The 25,632-nt window shown below is 35.8% G+C and overlaps 1 protein-coding gene across 3 annotated transcripts; it reads left to right on the top strand.

Annotated features, from left to right (window-relative positions):
• Positions 1 to 1,527: 1,527 nt before the first annotated feature.
• On the top strand, positions 1,528 to 22,145 carry LOC137585568 (atrial natriuretic peptide receptor 1). 3 transcript variants are annotated; one of them, XM_068301370.1, is made up of 9 exons: positions 1,528 to 1,556; positions 13,059 to 13,982; positions 15,971 to 16,085; positions 17,270 to 17,414; positions 18,399 to 18,825; positions 18,913 to 19,641; positions 19,714 to 19,878; positions 20,001 to 20,184; positions 20,245 to 22,145. In XM_068301370.1, the coding sequence occupies exons 2-9, from the start codon at positions 13,067 to 13,069 to the stop codon at positions 21,758 to 21,760; spliced, it is 4,197 nt and encodes a 1,398-aa protein (XP_068157471.1). In that variant the 5' UTR covers positions 1,528 to 1,556; positions 13,059 to 13,066; the 3' UTR covers positions 21,761 to 22,145. The 3 variants fall into 3 exon arrangements, with proteins under 3 accessions (XP_068157471.1, XP_068157470.1, XP_068157473.1); XM_068301369.1 differs by lacking the exon at positions 1,528 to 1,556 and adding an exon at positions 8,683 to 8,811 and having other exon boundaries at positions 12,650 to 13,982; XM_068301372.1 differs by lacking the exons at positions 1,528 to 1,556; positions 13,059 to 13,982 and adding an exon at positions 9,156 to 9,212.
• Positions 22,146 to 25,632: the final 3,487 nt, after the last annotated feature.

The following is a 25,632-nucleotide window of genomic DNA, read 5'->3' as shown; positions in this document are numbered from 1 at the left end:
AATTTAAATTGGAATTGAACCAAATGATTCTCCTTATACTACTCTGGCTTATATGCAGCCTAATTAGCTACAGCGATGGGAAATGCCGCGATGAGCCAGCGCGGGAGTGTGAAGCAATTTGCGATCCGAGTGGTTCAAACTGTACTATAAGAGCTTTAGTTTTGCTACCCAATGATGACATGTACCAGGCTTCATTGATGCGAGTCCTACCTATACTTAAAGTAGCTGAGCTACAGATTCGAACAAAAGCTATGATACCGCCATATATTGATTTCGAATGGCTTGCCTATGATACGAAATGTGATGCCTCCCTGGGTGTGATTAAGGCAATGGACGGTATTATTAAGCAATGTGCCCAAGTGATTTTCGGTCCTGTCTGCGACTATTCGCTGGGTAAGAATCGAATATACATATAACGTAGAAAGATGTGAACAATTTAAAGTCTTTTAAACTTGATTTGTTAGCTGCTGTTAGTCGTATTACCAAATATTTTAACAGCCAGGGCACACCTTTGATATCGGTGGGAGGTTCCACCTACGATTTTGAACAGAAGAAAACCGATTGTGGTGACGAGTTTTACATGTTGCTACGGACTGGAATGCTCAGTTTCGAAACTATTTCTGAACTAACCATAAATGTTATGAAACGGTAAGTCTTAGAATAGCATACATGGAAGTCTAATTACAGATATTTTTAATATCTCGCATATATGTAGACACAACTGGTCCAATTCCATATTCTACTACGACCGGAATGGCCAGCGCAGTGTGGCTGGCCTACACACGTGTTTCTTAATGATGAAATCCCTTGGAATGCAGATGCGTAAGGAAAACATGACATTTTCTCAATTCCCGTTTGAGCCGAATGCAGAAAGTAATCGCACTGAGGAAATGCGGCGCGAAATTGGCAATAAACATGCAAGTAAGTCCGGTTAGCATTTACAAAGTTTAACAAAGACATATTGTCCGGTTTCTTGGTGAAGTTTTGTTGCCCAAAACACTCCTGAAAGCTGGTGGTGATAAAACCAGCTTAGTAAAGAGAACAACCAGAGTAATGTAATTAAAAAATGCTATTATACTTGAGAAAGCCACTACAAATTGAATTGCGCGTTATATATGTATGTACAATATACATATGTACATCAGATTGGGCTAACACATAGTTTCCGAAGAGCTGATGGACAGACGGACGAACATGGCTATATGAACTTGACTCATCGCTTCTGCTCAAAATTTATATACCTATTTTTCAAAAATATAAAAGAAGAATGAGTTTTTTACGAAAATGTTCCTCACATATAAACGAAATGATTTACTTCTTCGTATAAGAGAAAAGAGCTTTTTCGCAGTCGCCACGTGCGTTTACTTTAAAACTTGCCAACAGCTGTTAAATGGCCAAACGCCGGCTTTGCAGGACTTACACTTGCAATATTTCGAATTTCGATTTCGAAGCAAACAAAGCTACAAACATTCGCAGGACTTTTTGTAGCGATAGAAGCCGGTGATAAACCGTTAAGTGTGCATCACATCGAACGCGGACTAACGAAACTAAACGCAGTAAACTATTTTTTCCCCTAGGACAAAATAAAGCGAATTAAGTGATTGATATAGTTATTGAATAACACATATGTATATTCTATGTACATACGTATGTATGTATATACATACATAAAGAAAAAAAAGAAAAATTGTGAAAAAAAAAAATATTTTGGCAGAATTTGTGATATTGTGGAAAATATATTCTTAATTGTTCGTGCAACGTTCAACGACTTTGACAAGCCAAAGCTGCCGTTGTGATAAATGATCGTAGATACAAACTGTGTTCTTGGTGCAGTGTAAAGACGAAACACACAAAAAGAAGTAGGAGAAGGGAAAGAGTTTCGAGAAGAAAACAACATTAGTCAATTTTCGATTGGGGTTTTTATTCCTTCATCCTTACCTGCCTTTTTGTATTTTTTTCATATTTCTTTCCTTGTAAATGGCTACACCATTTCTCATTGTTATGCATTAAATGTCGCCATTATATATCCCATTTTAACATTGACAGGGTTTCAAAGCAAACGCGAGCAGCAATAGCTGGCGGAAGGAACAAAATTATTTTTTTCTCATTTCTGAAACTGTTTAATTTTGGACTATCCATGGATCAAAATGTTCGCATAGTCTAAACACATTTGACTTTAAACAAATCAGCAGCTGCCTGACCGCGGCTAACTTCGTGCAATAATTGCAAAACTCAATCCTGAATTTCCAGTTGATTAGAACATTTGATTTGTTTGGCAGCCAGATGTGGCCTTTATCTAAGTTTTCCGCACTTGCAATTAGTCTAAAGCTATTTATTTAAGAGATTTATTGCTAAACGCCTTACTAACTTAATTGTTCCTGTGTTTTTCTTACAGTAATTTCGGGTCAAAATAAATTAAGCACATCTATATTAAAAAAATATATATTTTGCTATATCTACTTTATCTAAAAAATAATCTACGACAGTTTGATTATTATCTAACAATAAGTAGAACAACGAGATATCATGTGCCCAAAAAAGTATGCTACATATTTTGAAGGTTTACTTGCCGTGATGTTAAATTGTAGCAACGAACAAGAAACTCTGTCAAGTATGTTTCATATATGTATTTATCTTAGCATTTATTGTAATACGAATTTGTTACTGCTGGTCAAACAAATAAAAACTGAACATTTATTTTCATGACGGGGCGATAAAATAAATATGCTGACACTGCAGTATGTACCTTTATTTACGTATGTGTACATGCGAGTGCAAAAGTTTTGCCTCCTAGTATGTACCTGCAAAAATTAGTCCGACTATTATCATTTGTATGCATAAGAAGTATTTGCGGCACAACAAATTTTAAAAATAAGAAGTGTTTTATACAAAATAATACAATTCTAATAATGTTATACAAATTGGTATTTCACTTGTACATTTTCAGAATGTATGTACATATCTGCAAAACGCCAGATAGAACAACTTCTACTCAACAGTGAAAACCAAAAAAGTTCATGTATTTTGGCTAACAATTAATGTTCAAAGAATTTGCAAAACTTTCTCATTTAATTTACGCACTTGTTTCACCCTTCCGACCTGAACTTCTTAATATTGTTTTGACAAATGAGAGGAAGCAGAGGGTGTATAAACAACAACCGGTACTGCGCATTCTGTAAATGGGTATAAATTTAATCACACTCCGACGACATTATTTTGATCAATAAATGCCTCATGTACCTACCATTACATTTTCTCAATTTAATCACTAACTATTTATACAAGACCTCATTGTTTTAAATAACATACAACTTTCAGCATTTTTGTTTTTTAATCAAAAGTAAACACACTAAGTTTAATGACAAGCTTCCGATTTATCCACTTATATTATTTATGCACACTTTACTTCGTCTACTTTGCTTTAATTCTACCAACTATACTAGGTTATTTTAGGGTTTTAAGCGTGTGCACTCATTAGGGGAAGTGGCTGCCATGAACTGTCTGTATCTTTTATAGTTTTTTTGAGATAAAGGGGTGTGCTTAAGTCTAAGGTTAAATGAGTCTTTGAATGAAAGCAGGAAACTCAGAGGCGAACATTTTATGTAGGATACACTAAATTCCATTCCTATACTTTTTAAAGAACTATAATTTACTTCCTACTGGAAGTTTGACCATAGAATATGCAAATTATGTTTAATTACTTTTGCATTAGACCTTAGACCTTAGTTCTTCCCAAGATTGTTGATTGACTTATGCGGCTTCTCGTCTTATTTTTAGTGTAAGTTGTTATATTTCTTTCTGGTCAGAAACTTTTTCATGGTCATTTCATTTACTGCACAAACTCAATTACCACGCCACACTCCTTCTTTTGGTTTCATCTCATTGGAAACAATGAAAATAAATATAGATCTTAGAAATAAATATATCCTCGCCTCCAGGCAACAAGTGCATAAATAAAAGGAATGGTTTATTGTTCTTCGTGTGGTTTGTTATTTCGGCTGTTGTGATTGTGCGAAATTTATATGCCCCTTAACAGCATTTTTCTGTTCAAGTGCTTCGAAAAGCACTGCTATTTCCGTGGCTTTTGTCATTATCTTTTTAAAGAGACAAAGGCAAAATGTTTATGACAAATTTAATTTTATGTATCAATAAGCTAATTCATTGTTGCCAAAAACAAAACAAATGAACAAGAAGCAAGAAAAAGGAGAAAAAAGTGTATGGAATTTTTCATTATATATCAGCAACAGCCACACAGACAACAACAAATCATCTGCCCTATTGCCAGACCAGTATGATAGATGACATTTCCCGCTGCACATTTTGCATACGCCATGAGTTTAGCGAGAGCAAAACCAAGAAATTGTGTACTTTTGCATCATGTCATGACTACAAATCTGATATGTTAGCTTCTTTCCAGCTACGTCCATTTAACTCACAAAGTTTAGGATAAAATTCAATAACAATGCCATTCGCTTGTTGGTAGCGGCACCAGATCTGCTTGTATTGAACCTAATTTTGTACATCTTAAGACATTTGATACTGCTGTCGATTATCGACTGGTCGTCCTAATTCCTTTAATTACACGTACACAAATGCTTATTTACCGAAAACACGTATACCAATGTGAATAACAACAAACCTCTTGGCTCCTCCTTCTTGTTCTACCTATGACTGATGGCCGACTTGACCTCTTAACAGCTAAGTAAATTATTAAGTGAGTACAATTTTCCCAGAGAAGAAAACAGACAGAGTTGTTGTTGAGGGTCTTCAACCTATTTAAAAACTCTGCTATATCGACATTTTAAATAGTTAACAACTAGAATTAGCTACTGGCGTATAAAGTTAAACCAATTTCACAAATTTCCATGTTTACACCTTTTATTCGATCCAAGGAAATCAGGCACAAATTGAGCATGAATTATATAATTGCTTTGCATGTTGTACCCTTTTCCACATTTTTACCAAATGCCAAGTTAGGCAGAAGCTTATCCAATGAAACGAATGCATCGAAAAAAATAAGAAACAGTTACAAACTACGAAAATGTACCCAATTACATATAACATATACATACATACGTATATATGTTTATACGTATCTAAATACATGCAATATTTTTGTTCAGGGTAACACTTTTTTTTTTTTGGCTACCAAACATTATTTTAACTCCAATCAGAAAGCTTATATATTTTTGAATTGTGAAATTGCCTCTGCCCACAACACATATTTTCATATGTGGCAAGAGCTATGCGGAAGAAAAAATAATTATTCTTATACTTCTACTGCAGCAAGCATTATAAATCTCTTGCCATCTCAGAAATCTTTCAACCAACTCTGTTCCCTTCTAACTTTAACCCCATTTATGCTATAAATCGCATCAGATGAACAACAAGTACAACCGAGAGCAGCTGTGGTTGCTTTGGGTTGTCTGTTTGGGTTTCACGTTGTGGCGGGGTCTATGGCCAAACTGCCTGTCAGGAAGCCGCAGTGCATCATTAACACAGCAGCACTGGGGTAATAATGCCGGCGACAGATGTGGCCATCGCCCAGTCGTCAAGTGGACGTGACTAACTACCCCAAAATAGCCGGAAAAGTTCAGCTAAATAACCAAACTAAACCACTGAATTCCATACTGTGAGTGAAGAATAAATGAATTATTAAATACCAAAGCTAGCAGCCAGCATAGGCGTTGTGAAGACACACTAACTAACCCCATCGGTAACCTATATTCTGTTTTCTGAAAGCAGGCTTGTGCTACAGATATTGAATCTGTATCTTTGATATTAATCAAAGAAGCTAAATTTGGTCATGCCGAAGTTTATTTAACCTTGCAATCCTTGGCCAAAATAGTTTACATGTTCCAAACTATTTTTCTGTGACTCTATTAATCAATGCGCACACTGTAACTTGTGTTCTATTTATCTGATCGTGATCTAAATGATTTAGTGGTCCGACTCGGCCGATTTCCAGACTAGACACAAACCTGTAAGCCATTACTGACACAAACATCTTGAGAGAGAGAGAGAGAATAAACAAATGGTCTGTACTTTGTCGTTCATTGATTTTGTATTTTAAAACTCTAGATTTTGTTGTGTTGACGTGAAATTTTAATTTGTCTACGTTCGGACCACTTCGTTCAAATATTGGGCATTGTAGTAGGACTCAACACGATGTCAAGTAAAATATGGTTAGCGTGAAAGGACAGAGATTCTCTTAGCTTGCTTAGTCAGATCTACAGATAGTTTCTTGAAAACAAAAACAAAAAATTCCACACACACAAACACTCAGCTGTCATATGCACACACATGTGTGCAAAGAAAAAAAAAACCCCACACCAGTTATTAAGTGAATGAAATAACGAAACTAAGGAACCACTTATAAACGAGTTGTTTGTGAGATTTTACTTAGCTTCTCCTAAATCATTTGCAACCCCCAAAGCAAATGGCCAACTCCGGACTTATGTCCCACCCACGGCGTGGCAGTTCTAAACAAGTCTACATACCAAATTTGACGACTGTACCTATGGTAGTCTCCGAGAAAATCAATTATATTGAAATAACGGTGGCAAATTAACTAATCAAATTAAATTAATTCGAGATTCACTTGATTTTGTGGGTGTAGCTATTGTTAGTGCTAAATCAACTTTGCTGCTTATGCTGATCAAGAATATATGTATATAAATACATTTATATTTTCTATGCCTGTGAGCAGATTTTGTGGTCTTTTTTGTAAAAGAATATGTGCCGTTGTTGTTTTCACATAAAGCTATTGCCTTGGGGTTGGATCTGCGTGGTTCGACGTTCTGCACATGTTTACTACAATGCAGGGCTTTAACTGGTCGCCTGCAAAAATAATTAATGTTGACAAATAAATGAAGCAAAAATAAAAATATTTTGAGAAGCATAAAATGTTCACTTCTTTTCTCTCATTAAGTCGACTGTTAACACTACGAGGCGTATGCGTAATATATTTTAAAAGCCAGTCATTGTCCTGGTCTGCGCTTGTCCGTTTTTTGCACTGCAATCAACATTGACATTCTTTCAGCTCTAACGCCTTGCCTTGCCTTGCCTTTCAGATCCCTTAACCCCTCTACTTCATTTTTTATTCGTTGTCTGCTATTTCTATTTGTCAGCCCGCCAGAAAGGCAAGAAAGAAGTAGACAAATAACGGGGCAAAATAAGCAGCAGATGCGATGTACTTAACATTTTTACCATGCAACCAGCTTCATTTGACTCTTTTGCGCCTCATTGACTATTTATGCGGGAATTGGAACAGAGGAATGGTAAGAAGAAATAGTAATCTACTGCACTAGAAATAAAAATAGCAATTACAAGTTCAACTTTTAATAGAACTTCTGCCAATAAAAAGGCTTAGAAATATATTACAAGATTTTGTAATTTTATACACCAAAGACTCTGTAGGAAAAATTGATGCCACTTTTGTGTGTCTTATCTCGATTGCAAGTCTTTGTATTGTCAGGGTATTGATGCATATTACTTTCTTTCACTTGGTTCCTTGATTGAAATAGCATACCTCTCCTTCTCTGCATGTCCGCCGACTCTACCTTTCTAAGTAGATAACTATCTGCTTACTTATCAATTGCACCTCCACAGCGTAATTTGAATTGAGTTGAATGGGTGCCAAGGAAAAATCTAGTTTATGATGAAGAGAGACAAGCTGACCTACATACATGCAAAAGGAAAAGGGCTTTCATCTGAAATAGTTTCGATACAATTGCATATAAACCATGACCTTCCTTCATTCGAATGAAAAAGTCGCAGAAGTTTTAAAGAAAATAATTAAATATATAATAAATGAAGTAAGCAAGTCGTCTCGTCGACTTCGACATACCATGCACCAAGTGAAAAACACTTAATATTTCGAAGACTAAATGTACGTTAGCACATGAGCATGCGGACAATCCTTCTTGCCTGCTACGAAACGGTCGTATGTACATACATATGTATGTGTAATATTTCCTTGTTCAATCTCAGTGTGTGAATAATCTACGCAAATGAACACAACCAATACCCTCAACATACAACACCAAAAGCAGGAGTTAAGAGTGGAAAGCCGAAGACTAGAATGCGAATTCGAGTGAAAATGGGATGGGAATTTCGAGCGTAGTTGATATTCAAATTGGATTTCCACATGTAAAAAGACAACAAGGGCCCAAACAAGGGAGTCTGCATAATGGTAGTAGGAGTGTCAGGGGGAGAGTACCGTGTGTTGAACACATGTGCTCGCTAGTTTGGGTTCGAATTGCTTTGTTTTGTGCTTATTGGATTACGACTTTTACTCATACAGATATTATTATAACTCACATTGGATCAATATCAAAAATTAGTTAGAGCAGACAAAGCCAATATACAAGTGTCTAAAAAACAAGTTAATTCAATTATTAAGAGATTGTGATTTCATTTAAATTACAATTTTTAAAGAGATTGCTATACCGGTGCGCTTCTGTGCTACGTTTCATGAAGACAAAAACACCTTCAAATACTGATATAGATTCAGATGCATTTTTCGTTGTCGCTGTAAATTTGTTCACTCTTTCGCTTTTTTGAATGTTTTTTGGTCACCAGTGGGTTAACAAATGTATGCGGTCGTTGTAGACGTCGTGGTCGTCATCGGAGTCCGAATCCCAGTCCAGATGTAGATCGTTCGATCAGTTCGGTTTTCGACTCGAGCGCGTGCGAATCGCTAAAAAAACAGCGCACGGAACGAATCATCAGAAAGTCGACGATATTCGAAAAGCGCGTTTTTCTAACACAAATGGGTGCAATATCAATCACATATTCAAGCCTACATATGTATGTAGATATATTAAAACCAATATTGAAAATGCGACGGCCTTTACAATTTGTGTATAATTGTTTTGTATGAGAGAATCTTGTGTACCTAAATAAGATAAAGCAAAACAAAACAGATGGCGACGACTTTGAAAATAATTAAGAATAAATCAAACAAAAATTATTCAGTTGTGATAAGATAAAGAAAACGCATAATTGAAAGTAAATGAACAACAAACAAAAATGTGCAATTTGGGAATTCGTTGAAGAGAAAATAGAAAATGTCGCTCTGAAAAAGTGTGTGTTTTTTATTTATTTTAATCATCAATTCTTCAGAAGGGGGCTAAAAAGAGCAAACACTAAATCTTGGACGTGTGGCTAGGAGCTCACTGCATTTTTAATGCTAACCGAATGTAGTATTAGTTAATTATTATGATCATTAATCGATCTTCTTATGTGACATAAGAAGAGATAGAGATGAGATTTGATGCGCATGTTGCTACTATGTATTTATTGTTGGGGTTCTCTAAATCATAATTGTTTTCAACTCTGTACTTAAGTTTTCTAATATGTGTGTCAACTGGTTCTAAAATCATAAAAAGGCTCAAAGCAAAGGCAATAAGCCTTCGACCATAGACAATCTTGTTTTATTGTTAGTAGCGGAGTAGCCAAACTTGTTTGCTTCTACAGAACCAATAATAAAATCGTTTTTTGAACTTGCATTATTAATATTTTTGTACTTGTTTTCTCTTATAATTATATATTGAAGTTGTTTGTGTATTTTTAACGAGTGCAATTATTTGTAAAAACCCTGCTCCTACATACACATTACGATCAAAGACGGCAAGGGTATAAAAGCTTAACCTACTATTACCTTCTAATTTGAATATTTTCCATACTCTATCATCCTTTAAATGAAGCCAATTCGGACTCGTTTCAGCCTATCTTATAATTCTCACCCTGCTCGATCGGCTGAGGGCAAATAAAACAATTACCAGCGGTAATTAAACGCCCACATCCAAACTGGGAAAATCTAATTTATGTTTAGATTCAGATACAGCTGTGCTTAGTCAAGATACATATACAAATTCGCCAGAAAGTTTACCGCTGAATTAAATTTGTTTTCCGAAACGATTTTCAAAAAACTTTTCTTCTTTTCATTTCTGCTTCGATTACCTAACTCGACAATAATGAGCGTATTTTCGTTTTTTAACAACAATACAAGCTATAAATAAAAAACACAAACAGAATATGCAGCTCATATTTCTTCAACGACATAAACAACAAAAATTCGTTGACAAAAAAATTGTTTGGCAAATGAAGGTAGTAGGTATAAACGTTAAGAAGCTGAGGCACAATACAACTAAAAGACACTCTTCACATAATAAAACTTGGAACTAATCTACAAGAAATTCTTGCAAACTATTTTTCAATAGGCAGGTAAAATTATAATTTGCATTTACCTGATTAACGGTTTAAAGCATCATAAAATCATAAACAAATCAAATCGCAGACAATCAAAATACATAAATAATTCGAAATTGGTTCCATTTGCATAATGAAACTGAATGGTTCAAAGTAATGAAAAAGCAAAACTCGCCACTTGAGTTAGTGTCACTGTCTGCGATAGGGTGCACACATGCTGACACACACACACACACACACACACACACACACACACACACACACACACACACACACACAATTTACACGTCTTCGTATACTGAGTTAATTAATCTATAAATAGACATACAACCACCGGCCGAAATGGTGACAGGTGACGGTGACTGTGACGTTGACCGCACTGGACAGCTCGTTGACCAGTTAAACAAACGTATTAATAAAGCGTGAACTTCATTAAGTCAGAGGCGAGAGAAACAAATAAACACTTAACATAACAAAAACCGAAAATGATGCCAAAACTAACTGTGGGAATTTAAGATTAAAATCCCATAAATCACTTTTAAAGAGTAAGAGAATACTAAAAACTAGAAATAACGGCAACGAATTCAGTTAACTAATCGGTCGTGTTGATCCTATACAATCCGTTCCGATCTGCGTTTAATCCATTGCACGTGTAAACTCTCAAGTCTAGCTTGTGCCGATAAAAAATTAAAAAATAAATAATATAAAAAAGTATGGTGCTATAAATACATGCTTAAAAAGACGCAAAAAAATATTAAAATTAATTTTGATAAAACAGTTTTCATACCCTATGTTCGATTGAGATTGCTATGATTTGAACAGAAACAAAAAACTGGGGAAAATCTAATATTCCAATGACTTCATTGTCTGTTCGTTCTTATGGATCATAAAAGTTTGAAATCTAGACAATTATGTATGAATTGTATTGGAAACGTTAGTAGGCGAATCAATTACAATTAGTTAAAGGTATCTTAACGTCGTCACTGGTTTCAAACTCAATGGATATTTCTTCTATTACGCTTGCTTTTTATACACATACATATTCATATATACATAGATACACTCAAATGTACATATATCACAATCGCTTCTGCTGCGACTCGAGTGAATTGACCCATTTTTCTTTTACAATTTGGCAGTACAGACTCAGTCTCAGTCTGAAGCGTACAGAAAACTGGATAGACGTTCAATTGCCCAACCTTGAGTATTGAAAATTTATAACCATCAACTTGTTGTGTGTCAATCAAACAGAAATTGTGTGTAGGATGTTTTGGATTATGTCGGAAATATTTTTATTTGAAAAGTACAAATGTGATGCAAATGAATTTATTATCAAAACCTTAAAAGTTTTCTTAATTTACTCAAAACTGGAAAAAACATTCCTTTGTACAAAATATGGATAGGCTCTAAGTCCCAAATTGAAGGATTTGCCCATAACCACATATACATATGTATATGTAAATACCTCTCGCAAAATCTTTAAATATAGCTTTCTAAAAACCGAATTTCAATAAAAATCTATTTTTTAGATAGACAAAAAGATGAAAACAAATGAAGACATAAGATAGAAAAATAAGTTTTGTGTGCTTTCTTTCATTTGCCATAAGGCATAATTATAGAAGAGCTTAATAATTTGTATACAAATTTTAGAGCCAAAAAAAACCTTTTGTGAATACCTTTCTTTATTTTATTTTATACTATCTTATTTACAAAGCCTTGTGGGCTTCTCGGGGTTATTTTTAGAATTTGCGGTTAGAGTTTAATGAACGAATGGCTTTTCGGAAATTATTATGATCATGATGATTTCAGAAATTTGGTCTAGAGATTTTACAAGCGTCTTTAAGTTACCATTTTGCAATTTGATGACTCATTGTGCATAAAAGGGAGTTGGCAATTCTTATTTACTTTTCTAATTGCCGTTAAATTTGTATCGAATTTGTTTTTAGCTGAATTCTTAATCTATACGGTGGGTAAATGTCCCAAAAACAAAAACATTAATTCACTTAATTGCAGGTCGACAGAAATTGAATACAGCTGTTATTTTTAGCCCTTTTGTTTATATATTTTTTAAAATTCTTTATCTTACTTATGACATTGACTTAATTGACGTTGTTGTTGCTGATGCTTCATTTTTAAAAGTCAGAACAGGCTCACATTTTATTTTTGTTCGTAAATTTAATCGCTACTTTGTTATCTGAAATATACATATAATTATTTTACGAAAAGTATAGGCTTATCTCGATTTAAAATCGAGTTAAAGCTTTAGATCTATGAGGAATTATATTTGTGTTTCTATCTTTTCCATCTTAAACAAACAGTGTTTAAGCTGTTTTCATATTTCATTTACATATGTAGAAGCAGGTGAGCCAGAAATATATCAAATTATGCCAATTTTCTGGGGTGGATTTCTTACTTTTTGAATGCTTTTTTTCAGCTGTGTGCATTTATTTAATATTTATCAATAAATATGCTGTTGTCTTTTGTGCCGCTTCAATAAATAAAATGCAAGACGACAAGTATAAATAAAAATGCAAAAGAAAACTGAAATTTATTACGAACAAGTTCAACATCGTAATTAAATCTTGAACAATTAAAATTCATCAATAAAAATAACAAAAAATGCAATTAACAAGCCAAAATTAAATTTGATTCGGATTAAAATTCAATTGAAATAAATAAAAGGAGAGAAGAGAAGAGACATGAATGTGATACAAAAATATTGTAAAAAAAGTGTTATGGTGACAAAAGCCAACGATTGATAAGCGGAATACAATAACGAAAATTACATTTGTTGTTTTTTTCAAAAACAAAAATCGAATCATTTTACATTGATCCTACTGTAGGATCCAGTATGAACCAGGGATATAAACCAGTTAAACAATCGCTGAACTCCAAGATAATTCTATCCCTCCTACTACATTTTATGCTCTATCAGCCCAAGCCGGCTTTTGCTTGGTTTTATGACAATGAAGCCATTGGAGGTGTGGCCATGGCCATTAGCGGCGGATCTTCTTCCTCGGATGACCATAGCTTCAAGACACCCGATACGAAGACCTCCCACAAGTCGCAGAGTACCGAACTAGTCCAACACTTTGTTAGCCCCGGCACCAGCTTTTCTCACCATGGACAGGCGCAACGTCAACTGGTGTTTGTGGCTCTGCTCCCATCGGTAGAATCGGATAATAAGAATGATTGCATTATGCCCAAAGTTTTGCCTGTTTTGGAATTGGGAATACGGCATATTCAGCATTTGGGTTTTGTTGGTGGTACGCACTTTGATATCAAACTTATATCCCGAGACACTTTTTGTTCCTCAAAATATGGACCCATTGGATTTTTTGAGATATACACTCAGTGGCCTGAGGTGAATGCTGTCTTCGGTCTGCCATGTGAATATGTTTTAGCACCGATATCCCGTTACGCTGATGTTTGGCAAATTCCCGTCCTTACCACCGGCGGCAATGCCAAGGAGTTTAATAAGAAGTCCGAAAGTTATTCAACTCTTACCCGCCTGAAAGGAGCCCAGGTCAACAATTTGGGAAATGTGGTCCATGCTGTTTTGAACAGCTTTAATTGGACACGTACTGCTCTTATCTATCAGAATGAGAATTCCAAGGTTAAAGGCAATTCGGTGTGTTTTCTTTGTTTGGCTGCCATCCATGACACGATTGAGAAGCAATCCGTCTATCAATTGGGTTTTGATACTACAACCTGGACAAAGGCGGATATAACGCGTATGCTTAGGAACGTGGCCATGCAAACAAGAAGTAAGTGCAAGAGGTACATCAAACATACCATCAAACATCCATCCCATCCAAACAAGCATAGTACACTGTACATACATGAATGCATGCACACATCTAGACTATCTATAGTTAGCTGACCTCCTTGTCAATTGCTTTTAAAGAGAACGAAAACGAATACCTTGTCGATTTTAGATTTGCCCATCTTCTAAAATACTGAGGTTATACATTTTAAAAACCTCATTTATTGGGGTTAGCTTTTCCGTCTTTAAAGGTTTGATAACATAATTGCCTAATAGACGGGAGAACATACATTACATTCATATATGTTTATAAGTTCATATTAAATTGGGAAGTTTGCAAAAAAACACTCAGCTATATATATTTGTTAAACTTATTTACTAAATTTAGTTTTAAATGAACAGCTTCTGAGTTCTAAAATCCTTTCGGCTGCATTCATCATACATATCAATTTGTAGACTACCTGTCTGCTAGCCACCGCTTTTGTTAAATTACAACTCATTTAATTTCATTTATCGGCACTTAACACAATAAACAATAGCAAGCGATATGCATAATTTGGCGGGATACATTGAAGACCAAAATGTTCACAGCTCTATGCTAATTGACTTTTAATGGGCTAGATCGCAATAATGGTTTGTATTGAGAAATATATTAATAGATATTGGGAAAGTCTAAATTTAAAGGATTCAATGCTATTTTTCTTTGTCTTACTGTTTCAAACAATCGTTCAATCATACACATGTACTTTACATGCGATGGAAAATATTATAATTATTTTTAAATTCTTAAATGGGAGCTGCCAGAGATCTCGCATTTTAATGTTTAAATTAAAACATAATTATGGAGATCTCTAGAGTCTGATGGGCATGCGAAATGAGTTTCGCCTATCTCAAGTTTTTATACTTTTTTTTTTTTGATCGCGTGTCGGTCATTTGGAAAGTAGGCGAGAGCAAATGGTAGATTTGAGTTCAAGGACAGTCAAAATGAGTGCTGTTAAAATCGATTAGAACACCAAAAAAGAGTGTTTTTAATAGAAATAATGTTGGGCGCAGATTAAATGTCAACTTCGGATCGTTGTTTAATAGCATGTTTTCAAATCGTAGCCTTTTTTCCAATGTTGAGACTTAAATATATTTAAATTAATGTTCGTTGTTAATTTGATTATATAAGGAAACTGTTTCACGTTCAAAAACGATTAAAAAATACCAAAAAAAAACTGAATTTCAGATGTTCCATTGTCCCTCTGATGAGTGGCATATTGCATATCAATTAAATACACAAAAACAAGGACCATATACATTGACCGAGTTGCTGTGGGTCATCAGGATGTATTATCTATTAGTATTTATGCTGGATACCTTATATTCAATTGTCATTACTTAGATTCTCGTAGAATTTAAAGAATATTTGTGTTTTCGATAAACCAAATAGAGATTTTAGCACCATTTCTAGATATAATATGAAGAAAACGTAGAGTTTTGTATTAAAATTGTGCTCAGAATTGTGTTTTTAATTTGTATATGTACATACATTGTACATACATACATATGTAGGTCTCAGTTACGTTTCATATGCTGACTGATAATTTTGACAGTTTCTGAAAATAAAACATGACTATAATACATAGATAGATAAAACGAACATATTTACTACCTACTACATATGTATACGACCTTTTCCTTTCACTAAATATGTCGTAAAAAAGCTTTGATATGGTGTCGTTTGGGCTTTCAAGTGAATCTACAATTATATCCGAATTCAAAAATACGTACCGGCTACTTTGGCTGACGTCAAAGCAATACAAGAAAACTGACAAGTTTACAAAATCCCATTTCAATCAAAAGAAGCTCAACAACTTTTCAAATAAATTAATACATTTTTAATGACAAGAGAGTTCGGAGCGGCGGTTACTTCTATTTTTACTTTTTAATTGCAAAACCCCCCAAACAAAAGATACAGAATAATGGTTTCAATTTTGCTTTTTGCAGTTGTCATTATGTGCGCCGATCCGCAGTCCATACGTCAAATTATGCTGACAGCCGAGGAGTTGAATATGATCGATAGCGGTGAATATGTTTTCATCAATATTGAATTATTTTCACGGTAAGTACGGTCTAAATCAAAATGGTAATGGTCAGGAATTGCCTTTCACTTTGCCAAAAAAAAAAAAAAAAACCACAATACATACATACGTATGAACGTACATACATACATACATACATAGGTATATAAATACAAACGCACAAACTGTGTATATTCTTTAGTCAAAGTAAATACAATTATAATATGTAGTTAGAGTTCTTCAAGTTCTCGAATTTATTAATAGCTTCTGCAGTTACCTTAAATTGAGGAAATTCCAAATTTTGTACACATGCCAGATTCATGGCTTTTGCTCTTAATTGGTCATTATGATTATCTACATCCAACACATATAAAGCTGAGTCATTATTTTGGTTAAGCTCCCACTCGCAATATGCGTATTTTTCTTTGGCTCTTGGTTTTTTTTTTTTTTTTTTTTTTTTTTTCTTAGCAATTTACGAAATTGGATTGAACTACCGATTCTAAATTTAAAAATATAGTAGCACTTTAAGTATATTTCAGATAGACAAAGCGAGAGATAGAGTGAGAGAGAGAGAGGTACAGAGCAAGGGTGATAAATACTAAATTAATATATAATCTAGTTTTGCATGTGCATTTAATGCACTCGCATTCTAATCTAGCAACCTTCGTGATCTTGTAATCAATGGAAAAATGTGTATATGAAAAACAGTACTATTTGTTATTATTGCCGATATACGGATTAGCTAATGTGTTTCCTGGTGTTCTACTGAAACTTATACATATTAGCAACTGTGAAGCGAGTCGAGCATAGAGTCGAAAACGCTTTGTGCAACCCAACTCTTGTTTGATTATCTCAACAACGACTTAAATGTTTAGTTTAGGTCGGTTTTAAATAACCACAGCAAAGATTTCAGTGACAAGGTTCTTTATTAATATTGCTTATATTTTTTAACGCAAGCCAACAAACAATATGTTTGTTGTCTTATGCAGAAACTAGTTAATATAGGATGTTAGCACCGAGTTCTACATGGTGTTATAGAGTGAACAATATTCTATATACCTATTCTATAAATAGCCATTTATGACGCATATCAAAAACGCCAGGCAATAAATTTCAAAACTGCATGTCAAAATCAAATGTAAAACTGCATCGATAAGCAGGCAATATAACAACAAATTTTAACAATGATAACGAAATATGTAAATGCAACTGGTTCGTTTTTTAGGGTTCCGTACTTGACGTCGCGTCCCTGGTATGACAAGAATGACACGAATGTAAATAATGAGAGAGCTCGGAAATCCTACACAGCCATGTTGACGGTGACGCCTAAGCAACCCAATGACAATGAGTACACAAGGGTTTCCAATGAAGTGAGTATGGGAAAGCTAAAATAAATTTGCGTGAGAAAGACAATGAAATAACGAAAAGTGAAAGGATGCAACGTTTGCGCGATATCAACGAAAGTCAGTTCGAAAATTTTTTCGAGCTTTTTCTTTTTGACTGCTTTAATTTTTTGCGGGTTTTCGTTGATGTTCCCATGCATACTTAATTCCTGTGCACGTTTCTGTTTCTTAGTCACAGCCTATCCATTTCCCAGGCGAGGTCAGTAAATGGAGAGAAAGAGTGAGAAAGTGACAGAGGGAGAAAGAGAGATAGAAGTAAAAACAACAAAAAGAATGGTGAATATTTTCCGTTGATACAACGGAAAGCTTGCAATATTTCGTGTTTACAATTGCATGAGAAGACCTTGACGCGACTGAAAGTCTGTAGATTGGCTCTGTATTTGGAATTCTTAGAAAAGAAAGTGATGATGATGCCAAACAAGTAATATATTATGTAAACGAATCTATTAATTTAATAAGCTAGAACGTAAACTTGTATACTTCAGGTGGGAAATGGGCAAGTAGCAAATATTAAAAAAAATATATTTAAAAAGATGTCCAGTTGCACCATCTTTATCGAATACTTTAATGAGAATAGTAGTAGCCTTTCCATTTGCGATGTTTTCGTATCTCTCTCGCATCTTTTATTCTTCTTTGCACTTTTCGGTATAGGCGATGGAATGAGTTACGAAAACTTCGCAATAATTTCTGCATGGGTTTGTGACAGTCCAAAAAAGGCTTCAAAGGCAAAAAAAAAAGACCAAAACAACTTGTCTTGTGCTTTCTTGCTCTACTCCATTCCTGTGTCTGACATCCATTACAAACAAACGCACGCGTAATTGAATTTTCACGGTAACCAAAGCAATTAAACGACAGGAGAGTGCAACGCTAGGATGGATGCTTTGCAGAGGCGGGATTGTAGGACAGTGAGACTAATGCGTTGCCGTTACGTTTCTAAACACTATTTTACAGATCAAAGCTATTGCCGCAGCGAAGTACAATTACACGTTTAGCGATAACGAACCTATTTCGGCTTTTGTCACATCCTTTTTCGACGGTGTCCTGCTCTACGCAAATGCTTTGAATGACAGTATAAGAGAGGACCCTACCATGTTAACTCAACCGATTAATGGGACAGACATGGTACGACGCATGTGGAATCGTTCGTTTACTGGCATCACAGGCAACGTCACAATCGACGCCAACGGCGACCGGCTTTCGGCTTACTCGCTCCTGGATATGAATCCCAGCACAGGACGTTTCGAAATTGTAGCGCATTTCCTGCATAATCGTCTGGAATTCGAGGCCAACAAAGAGATCCATTGGGCCGGGGATAGGGAAGAGGCCCCGCCGGATCAACCCAGTTGTGGTTATGATGGTGCTCTGTGTCCCGATAATTGTAAGTCCCATAAAGATTCTCAGTATTGCGAAATAAACTTTTGATAAACTAATTTTTCAAACTAAATTTATTTCTGTTTCATTGTAGCTCTTCCTGGCTATGCCATACTATCAATAGTTTTAGGCATTATGGTTATCATTATGGCAGTGTGTTTCTTTTTTGGATATCGCCATTATATAGCTGAAGCGGAAATCAATTCAATGAGCTGGAAGGTGTCACTCGAAGATGTAATGTTTCGGGAAACAGCTGAGAGAGGTTTACGTGGCTCGTTTCATTCACTGGTTAAACAGAGCTCCCAGCTTACCCTCATGTCTGAGGATATGGTATCAATAAATGGTGATCGTCAGATTTTTATTCCCGTTGGCATGTTCCGAAAGAGTAAAGTAGCTATTAAGCCAATCGAAGTGCATAATGTCCAAAATTTGCTCACCCGAAGTCTAATGTTGGAACTGAAACGAATGAAAGACTTGCAGCATGATCACTTAGTTAAGTTCTATGGCGCTTGTTTGGATCAGCGTCGCAGCTTTCTACTAACTGAATATTGCCCAAAAGGTTCATTGCAGGATATATTGGAGAATGAACAATTTCAGCTGGACTGGATGTTCAAATTATCGTTAATGCATGATATTGTCAGGGGCATGCAATTTTTGCATAGCTCCGATATCAAGTCACATGGCAATCTCAAGTCATCGAATTGCGTGGTGGACTCGAGATTTGTTCTCAAAATTACTGATTTCGGTCTTCACAGTTTAAGATGCATTCGTTACGACATGCAAAATGAGACGGAGAATTGCAACAGCCATGCTTTCTGGAGCAGTAAGTTTGTGTTTATTTATTCTACTTTTTTTCTACTACCCTTCTATATTCCGTTCACCTTGGCCTTTTTAGAGCTCTTGTGGACATCTCCGGAGTTATTGAGGCTAGAGCATCGCCGAGCCCCAGAGGGCACACAAAAGGGTGATGTCTATGCTTTTGGAGTAATTTGCCATGAAATAATTACAAGACAAGGTCCATTCTACCTGGGCAAGTGTGCGTACGAGAAATCACCGCAAGGTAAAAGGGACAGTGATAAACTATTATTAGACCCACTTGGACTATAGGACTCATTTATTTAAAATGTTCTCTCGAGAATTGAAACTGAAGTGACGTCTGTCCAATTTTTTATTATTTTTCAGAAATTGTTGAACTGGTTAAAGGATATCATCCACAAAGACAAGTAAAGCCCTTTCGACCCGAATTAGAACCAAATGGTGATACTAAGGCTGATATTAATGGCATTATTCGTCGATGCTGGTCTGAGGATCCAGCCGAGAGGCCCGATTTTAACATCCTGAAATCTATGATAAGAAAATTTAACAAGTAAGAGCTAAACAAATAATTTTGTGAGACACGAATATATTTATTATACTTTATTCGCAGAGATAATGAGACGGGAAATATTGTTGACAATCTCCTAAAACGCATGGAACTTTACGCCAATAATCTGGAGGAACTTGTCGAGGAGCGGACGCAAGACTATCACGAAGAGAAAAAAAAATGTGAAAAGCTGCTGTATCAGCTGCTGCCACAGAGTGTGGCCGCTCAGTTGATTAGTGGAAAGCCAGTAGTAGCTGAGACTTTCGACCAGGTCACCATTTACTTCAGCGATATTGTTGGCTTTACTGCCATATCTGCTGAAAGTACACCCATGCAGGTGGTTCAATTTCTTAACGATTTGTACACCTGTTTTGACTCAATAGTGGAAAACTTCGATGTGTATAAAGTGGAGACCATTGGGGATGCCTACATGGTGGTATCTGGATTACCTTTACGAAATGGTAACCAACATGCCAGAGAAATAGCCCGTCTGGCTTTATCTCTATTGGAGGCGGTGCATAACTTTCGCATACATCATCGTCCCGAGGACAGATTGAAGCTCAGAATTGGCTTGCATACGGGTGCTTGTGTAGCCGGAGTGGTAGGTCTGAAAATGCCAAGATATTGCTTGTTTGGAGATACAGTAAATACGGCATCGCGCATGGAGTCAAACGGGGAAGCCCTCAAAATACACATTAGCGAAACAACAAAAAATGCTCTCGATGAGTTTGGAACATTTTTAACCACTCGTCGGGGTTATGTACCGATGAAAGGTAAAGGCGAAATGCTAACATATTGGTTGGAAGGCGAAGTGGTGAAGCAAGATGTCCTAAACTCGCCAAGCAAGCTCATGCTTACTCGCAGATCCTCGTTAAAGCATCCCCAGAGACAACCACAGCATTCTCATTCGTTAAATAAACAATACTCCGAATTGGCAGTGAGTCCTGCTATACAACCACCAGTTATTCATTTGCCAAAGGATTTGGAAGTCGAACATCCGCCTGAGCTTCGAATTAAACGAAAGATAAGTTCAAGCTCCCCTAAGCTGAATGGCACTAAGACTGAAAACTATTTTTTGGAGCCACATTTGCAAACAAGTGACATATATAGTAGTCGATCCTTACGCGGTATGGAGGAGGCCGATAGTTGGGAGTTGGCTCATTTTCGCTTGCCACTAAGTGGAGCTCTTAAAAATCACAACAATAATCAATCCAACTCGAATTTAAGTGGCATTTTGCAACCACCTCCACAACCCCTCACAACTACCAGGAGTCGCCTAAGACCTTCACCCACGATCTCAACACTATTAAGCAATGTCACTAGCAGAGCCTCCACAGGGGGACTTGATCAAGGCAGCCTGATTTCCCAAAGAATTCAGTTTTCCGAAGCTGACGAGATGCCACTACTTACGGCTCTGCCATCTTCTCAGCCTCAACACCCACCACAAACTCAGAACATTCCATCGACGATGTTTCCCAACCATCACCTTGTCCGGAAATACAGCCAGGATTGTCCTGCTGGTCCTAGCCCAGCAACTGCCAGTGTGACTCAACCTCTATTGGGCAAAATTAATTCGTAGCTGTAAGACAGGAGGCCAGTTGCAATGCGGTCTCCGTGGAACTTATGTATAATCGTAATTTATCATTTTATTCATAAGTATTTAGAATCCATTTTTTGTGATATTTTAATTAGTTTAAAAATCCCAATTAAATTAATTCGAAATGTTATGTTATAAATGTTAATTTAGTTTCTTAACTTAAGTAGCGAATTACAAAAATCATTAGGAATTTCGAAAAACTAAACAAATGCAATGCTTAAATGCTCGATGTAATATTTGACAAATTAAAAAAAAAAAAAAAAAACGAATGAAATTCTATGACATTCTTTACAGTGAAAACAGCCACTATGAAGTCTATGCTGTAAAACAATTATTTTAAAACTTAATAAATTCTCCTAACAATTAATTCAACATATTTTAAATATTCGTGCTGGTTAGATGCACTTCTTATAGCAAATAATTTTATTCTACGATTATGTTCCATATATGTAGACTAAATTCCCAATAATTACGAATTGCGCCGCCAAAAAGTGTTCAAATACGGCTACACTACTGTTAATATTAACAGTGCTCGCAAATGATGCTGTAAGGTTAACAGTTGAGACCGAACTATAAGCTTTCATAAGCTTTTATTTCAAGCCGTTAAGATAAAAGTTATATTTAAATCAGAATTTTTTTGTTTTCTTAATGATAAAAATGAAATTCCTCCCATCTTGTGCCGTATTTAGCATTTTGAACATTTGAGCAGCTTCTGTAACTGCTAATTCAATTAATTGCATATTAATAATTAAATTAAAGCGGCTCCCATGTTAACCACAGGTAAATTAAATAAACCAAAAATAAACATTAAATTGTTATCATTTAACACTTTTGTTTATGAATGGTTTTTCAACCTTGACATTGTGACTGACCGACCGAACGCACCACGAGCCAGACACAAACTCTATAATAATTATTATTATTTTACCCTGGCTTCAAAAGTTGTTTTCTTTTGGACATTAATTAAACTTGGTCTCAATTTAAGCACATAATACAAATTTTTTTCCCAATCTACGCCACTGAAAATTTCCTTAATCGATTGGACACCTTTCGGTTTGAATGATATTTTTTGTTTGGTATGTATACTAAAGATTAGTTGCGTTTTGATAATTGAGCCATAATCCACAAAATGTACGAAAACAACATTATTATTATTTAAGTATGTACTTTTTTCCTTTCTTTGTGGATCTTTGCCAACGTTATTAACCAAAATTTTTTGAAGTACAGCAAATGTCTTTGTCCAACTGACAGAGGCGCGAAAAATTTATACAAATTCCGTGTTTTTGTACTCTTTTTTTTTTTTTGGGTGCTACGTGTTAGAGTAATTAACACATTTTTGATTCATAAAACAAATAAATTAGATAGACCTTTCCACACGTCATTTGTCGTTAGTTATTTTTCTCTTTTAATTTTTTTGCTATCGAATTTCACTTTTTATTCGCAAGATATTGAATCACTCTAAAATATGAATTATGATGGTAAAAATATTTATGTGACTAAAGATTTGGCTATTTTATGCAATAGTGCAGGTCTCTTTTTTTTGTATCAACCATCATTCACCAAAAAATATTTCCTATTTAGATAATTTCAAAATACATCTCCAAGGATATCAGCATTTACGGAAGGATCCAGAGAGAGTCTGATGATATAGACTCCTGACAAAAAAATGAAATTTCGAAGAATTTGTAAACTTTTTCGTTTGTAAGTTTTCGATCAACTAATGAATTGACCATTTTGAATCCTTTCAAAAGTTACTAACCTGAAAATCTAAATCGGACATCCCGGGAGAATATTTTTCAGATCCTTCCATATCAGTATCCTATCCCATCCGATCTCATCTCATCCCATCTTATACTTAAGAGCATATTTACGAAATATTCAAAGTCACAGAAAATTTTAAATATGTACATACTTATAATTGCAAATTGAGTCAAAGTGTGTATATAATTCGTCGTTTCTGAATTGAATTGTTGGTGTTGCTGTTAATCAATGATTTAATTTTGGTTTTAGTTTGGCCTACTTAATTAACTCACATGAACTTTATCAGTCCAAGGCAACAGGCAAGGATATATTTTTGATTATTTTGGAGCAGCTGACGCTTCCATATTTCTATATACATAGATATGTACATACATATATACATATACCTGTAGGATCGCGGTATGGTGGAGGTGACTTCGAGTAAGAATCGGTATCGACGTAATGTCGATAAAACGATATACGATAGCGAGAAGTAGTCAGTCAGTCAGTCCGCAGAGAGTCAGTGGAACAGAGTAAGCCGAAAAAGTTGTGTCTCGAAGTGTGAGCAGTGCATTCAGAGTAAAGTTGAAAAATAAAGAGAAATATTGTGAAGTAATCATTAATTTTATCAATAAGCTAATAAACTAACCAAATACAATAAAGCCGATAAAATTAAAGCCCAGTGTGTGCAAAGTGAATCTCTCGAACTTGGGGACTCATCCAGGTAAAGGCAAAAGTTCCACATCTTGGAGGCTTGACCGGGAAAGGCTGAAGTTTCCACATCTTGGGGGCTCGTCCAGGATGCGTTATACGGTAGGACTATCCATCAATCATCAAATTGTTGCAGTCTGAGACCCGTTATTGTACATCAGTCATCAAATTATTGTAAAAAAAAAAAAAAAAACGTTAAATCCGTGAAAAAATTGTGAAATTCAGCCCATTCTTGGAATAAGTCGCACACAAGAGAGAGGGAGACAACAGCAGAAATTCTTGACAAACGGAAAAAAAAAAAAAAAAAAAAGCACCGAGCGTCCACTGAAAATTTTTGGCGCCATGTCGTAAAAAAAAAAAGCGGAATCTACAAGAGCGACAGAGACGGCAACACGGCAACGAACCACAGAGACAACGACATGATCATGCGGAGCTGAACGAGGCAGCAACAAGACGAAGACCTAAGAGAGTAGGCAACGAGGCACTGAGTGTGCGAAGACAAAGACCTAAGAGAGTAGGCAACGAGGCACTGAGTGTGCAACCGACGAGGCACAAAGAGTGTGCAAATACGAGGCACTGAGTGTGCGAACGAGACGAAGAGCAACATTCACACTGACGGCGGCATCATCCCCAGAAGTGTGCGTGACATGACGACAAGAGAAGCAAAACGAGATAGCAACAAGACGAAGACCTAAGAGAGGAGGCAACGAGGCACAGAGAGTGCAAACAACGTGGTACAGACGGTGCGAACGACGAGGCAAAACCCAGACGAGAAGCTCTCACACAGACGACGGCATCAACCATCGCAAGTGGAAGTGCAGCATTGAGGCCGAAAAAGAACACAAGGAGATCCAGAGAGCAGCATTCACACCAACGACGACAAAGAGTTTCCAGAGAGCAACACCCACACCGACGGCGGCATCAACCCCAAAAGTGTGTGTGACGCGACGATCGAGTACAGAGGCGTACGCAGCGATTTTGGCTTACAAGAGGGACGACAACAGAGTGGAGATACAAGAGCAAGTATTAACTGAGCAAGAAAGGGCCATAACCGAAGAGTAAAACATTTGTATAACATTATAGATTGATATCAATTAACTTAACCCACTAACGTTAGCTTAAGATACATTATTTGTTATATAATTTGTGTGAATTTAAATTATGCCACACGACGAAATCTTGAAATTCACGGTAGCAGAGCTGAAAGAAAAGTTGAAAGAAAATAACTTGAGTATTAAGGGAAACAAGGCAGAATTACAAGGAAGACTAATAACTTTTTTCGAGTCAGGAGTTGAAGAAGCATCCTTCTACGAGGACTCACTAGAGCGTAGCTTACAAGTAGTAAACGATCAACAAGAGGTACAAAGTATAATGGCGTTTACACTAAGAGACATCCAAGATTC

The sequence above is a fragment of the Drosophila tropicalis genome, unplaced genomic scaffold, assembly GCF_018151085.1.
Source record: "Drosophila tropicalis isolate 14030-0801.00 unplaced genomic scaffold, ASM1815108v1 contig_878, whole genome shotgun sequence".
Lineage (NCBI taxonomy): Eukaryota > Metazoa > Arthropoda > Insecta > Diptera > Drosophilidae > Drosophila > Drosophila tropicalis.
The sequence above is the reverse complement of the archived record's forward strand: the minus strand, read 5'-3'. Positions and strand labels throughout refer to the sequence as shown.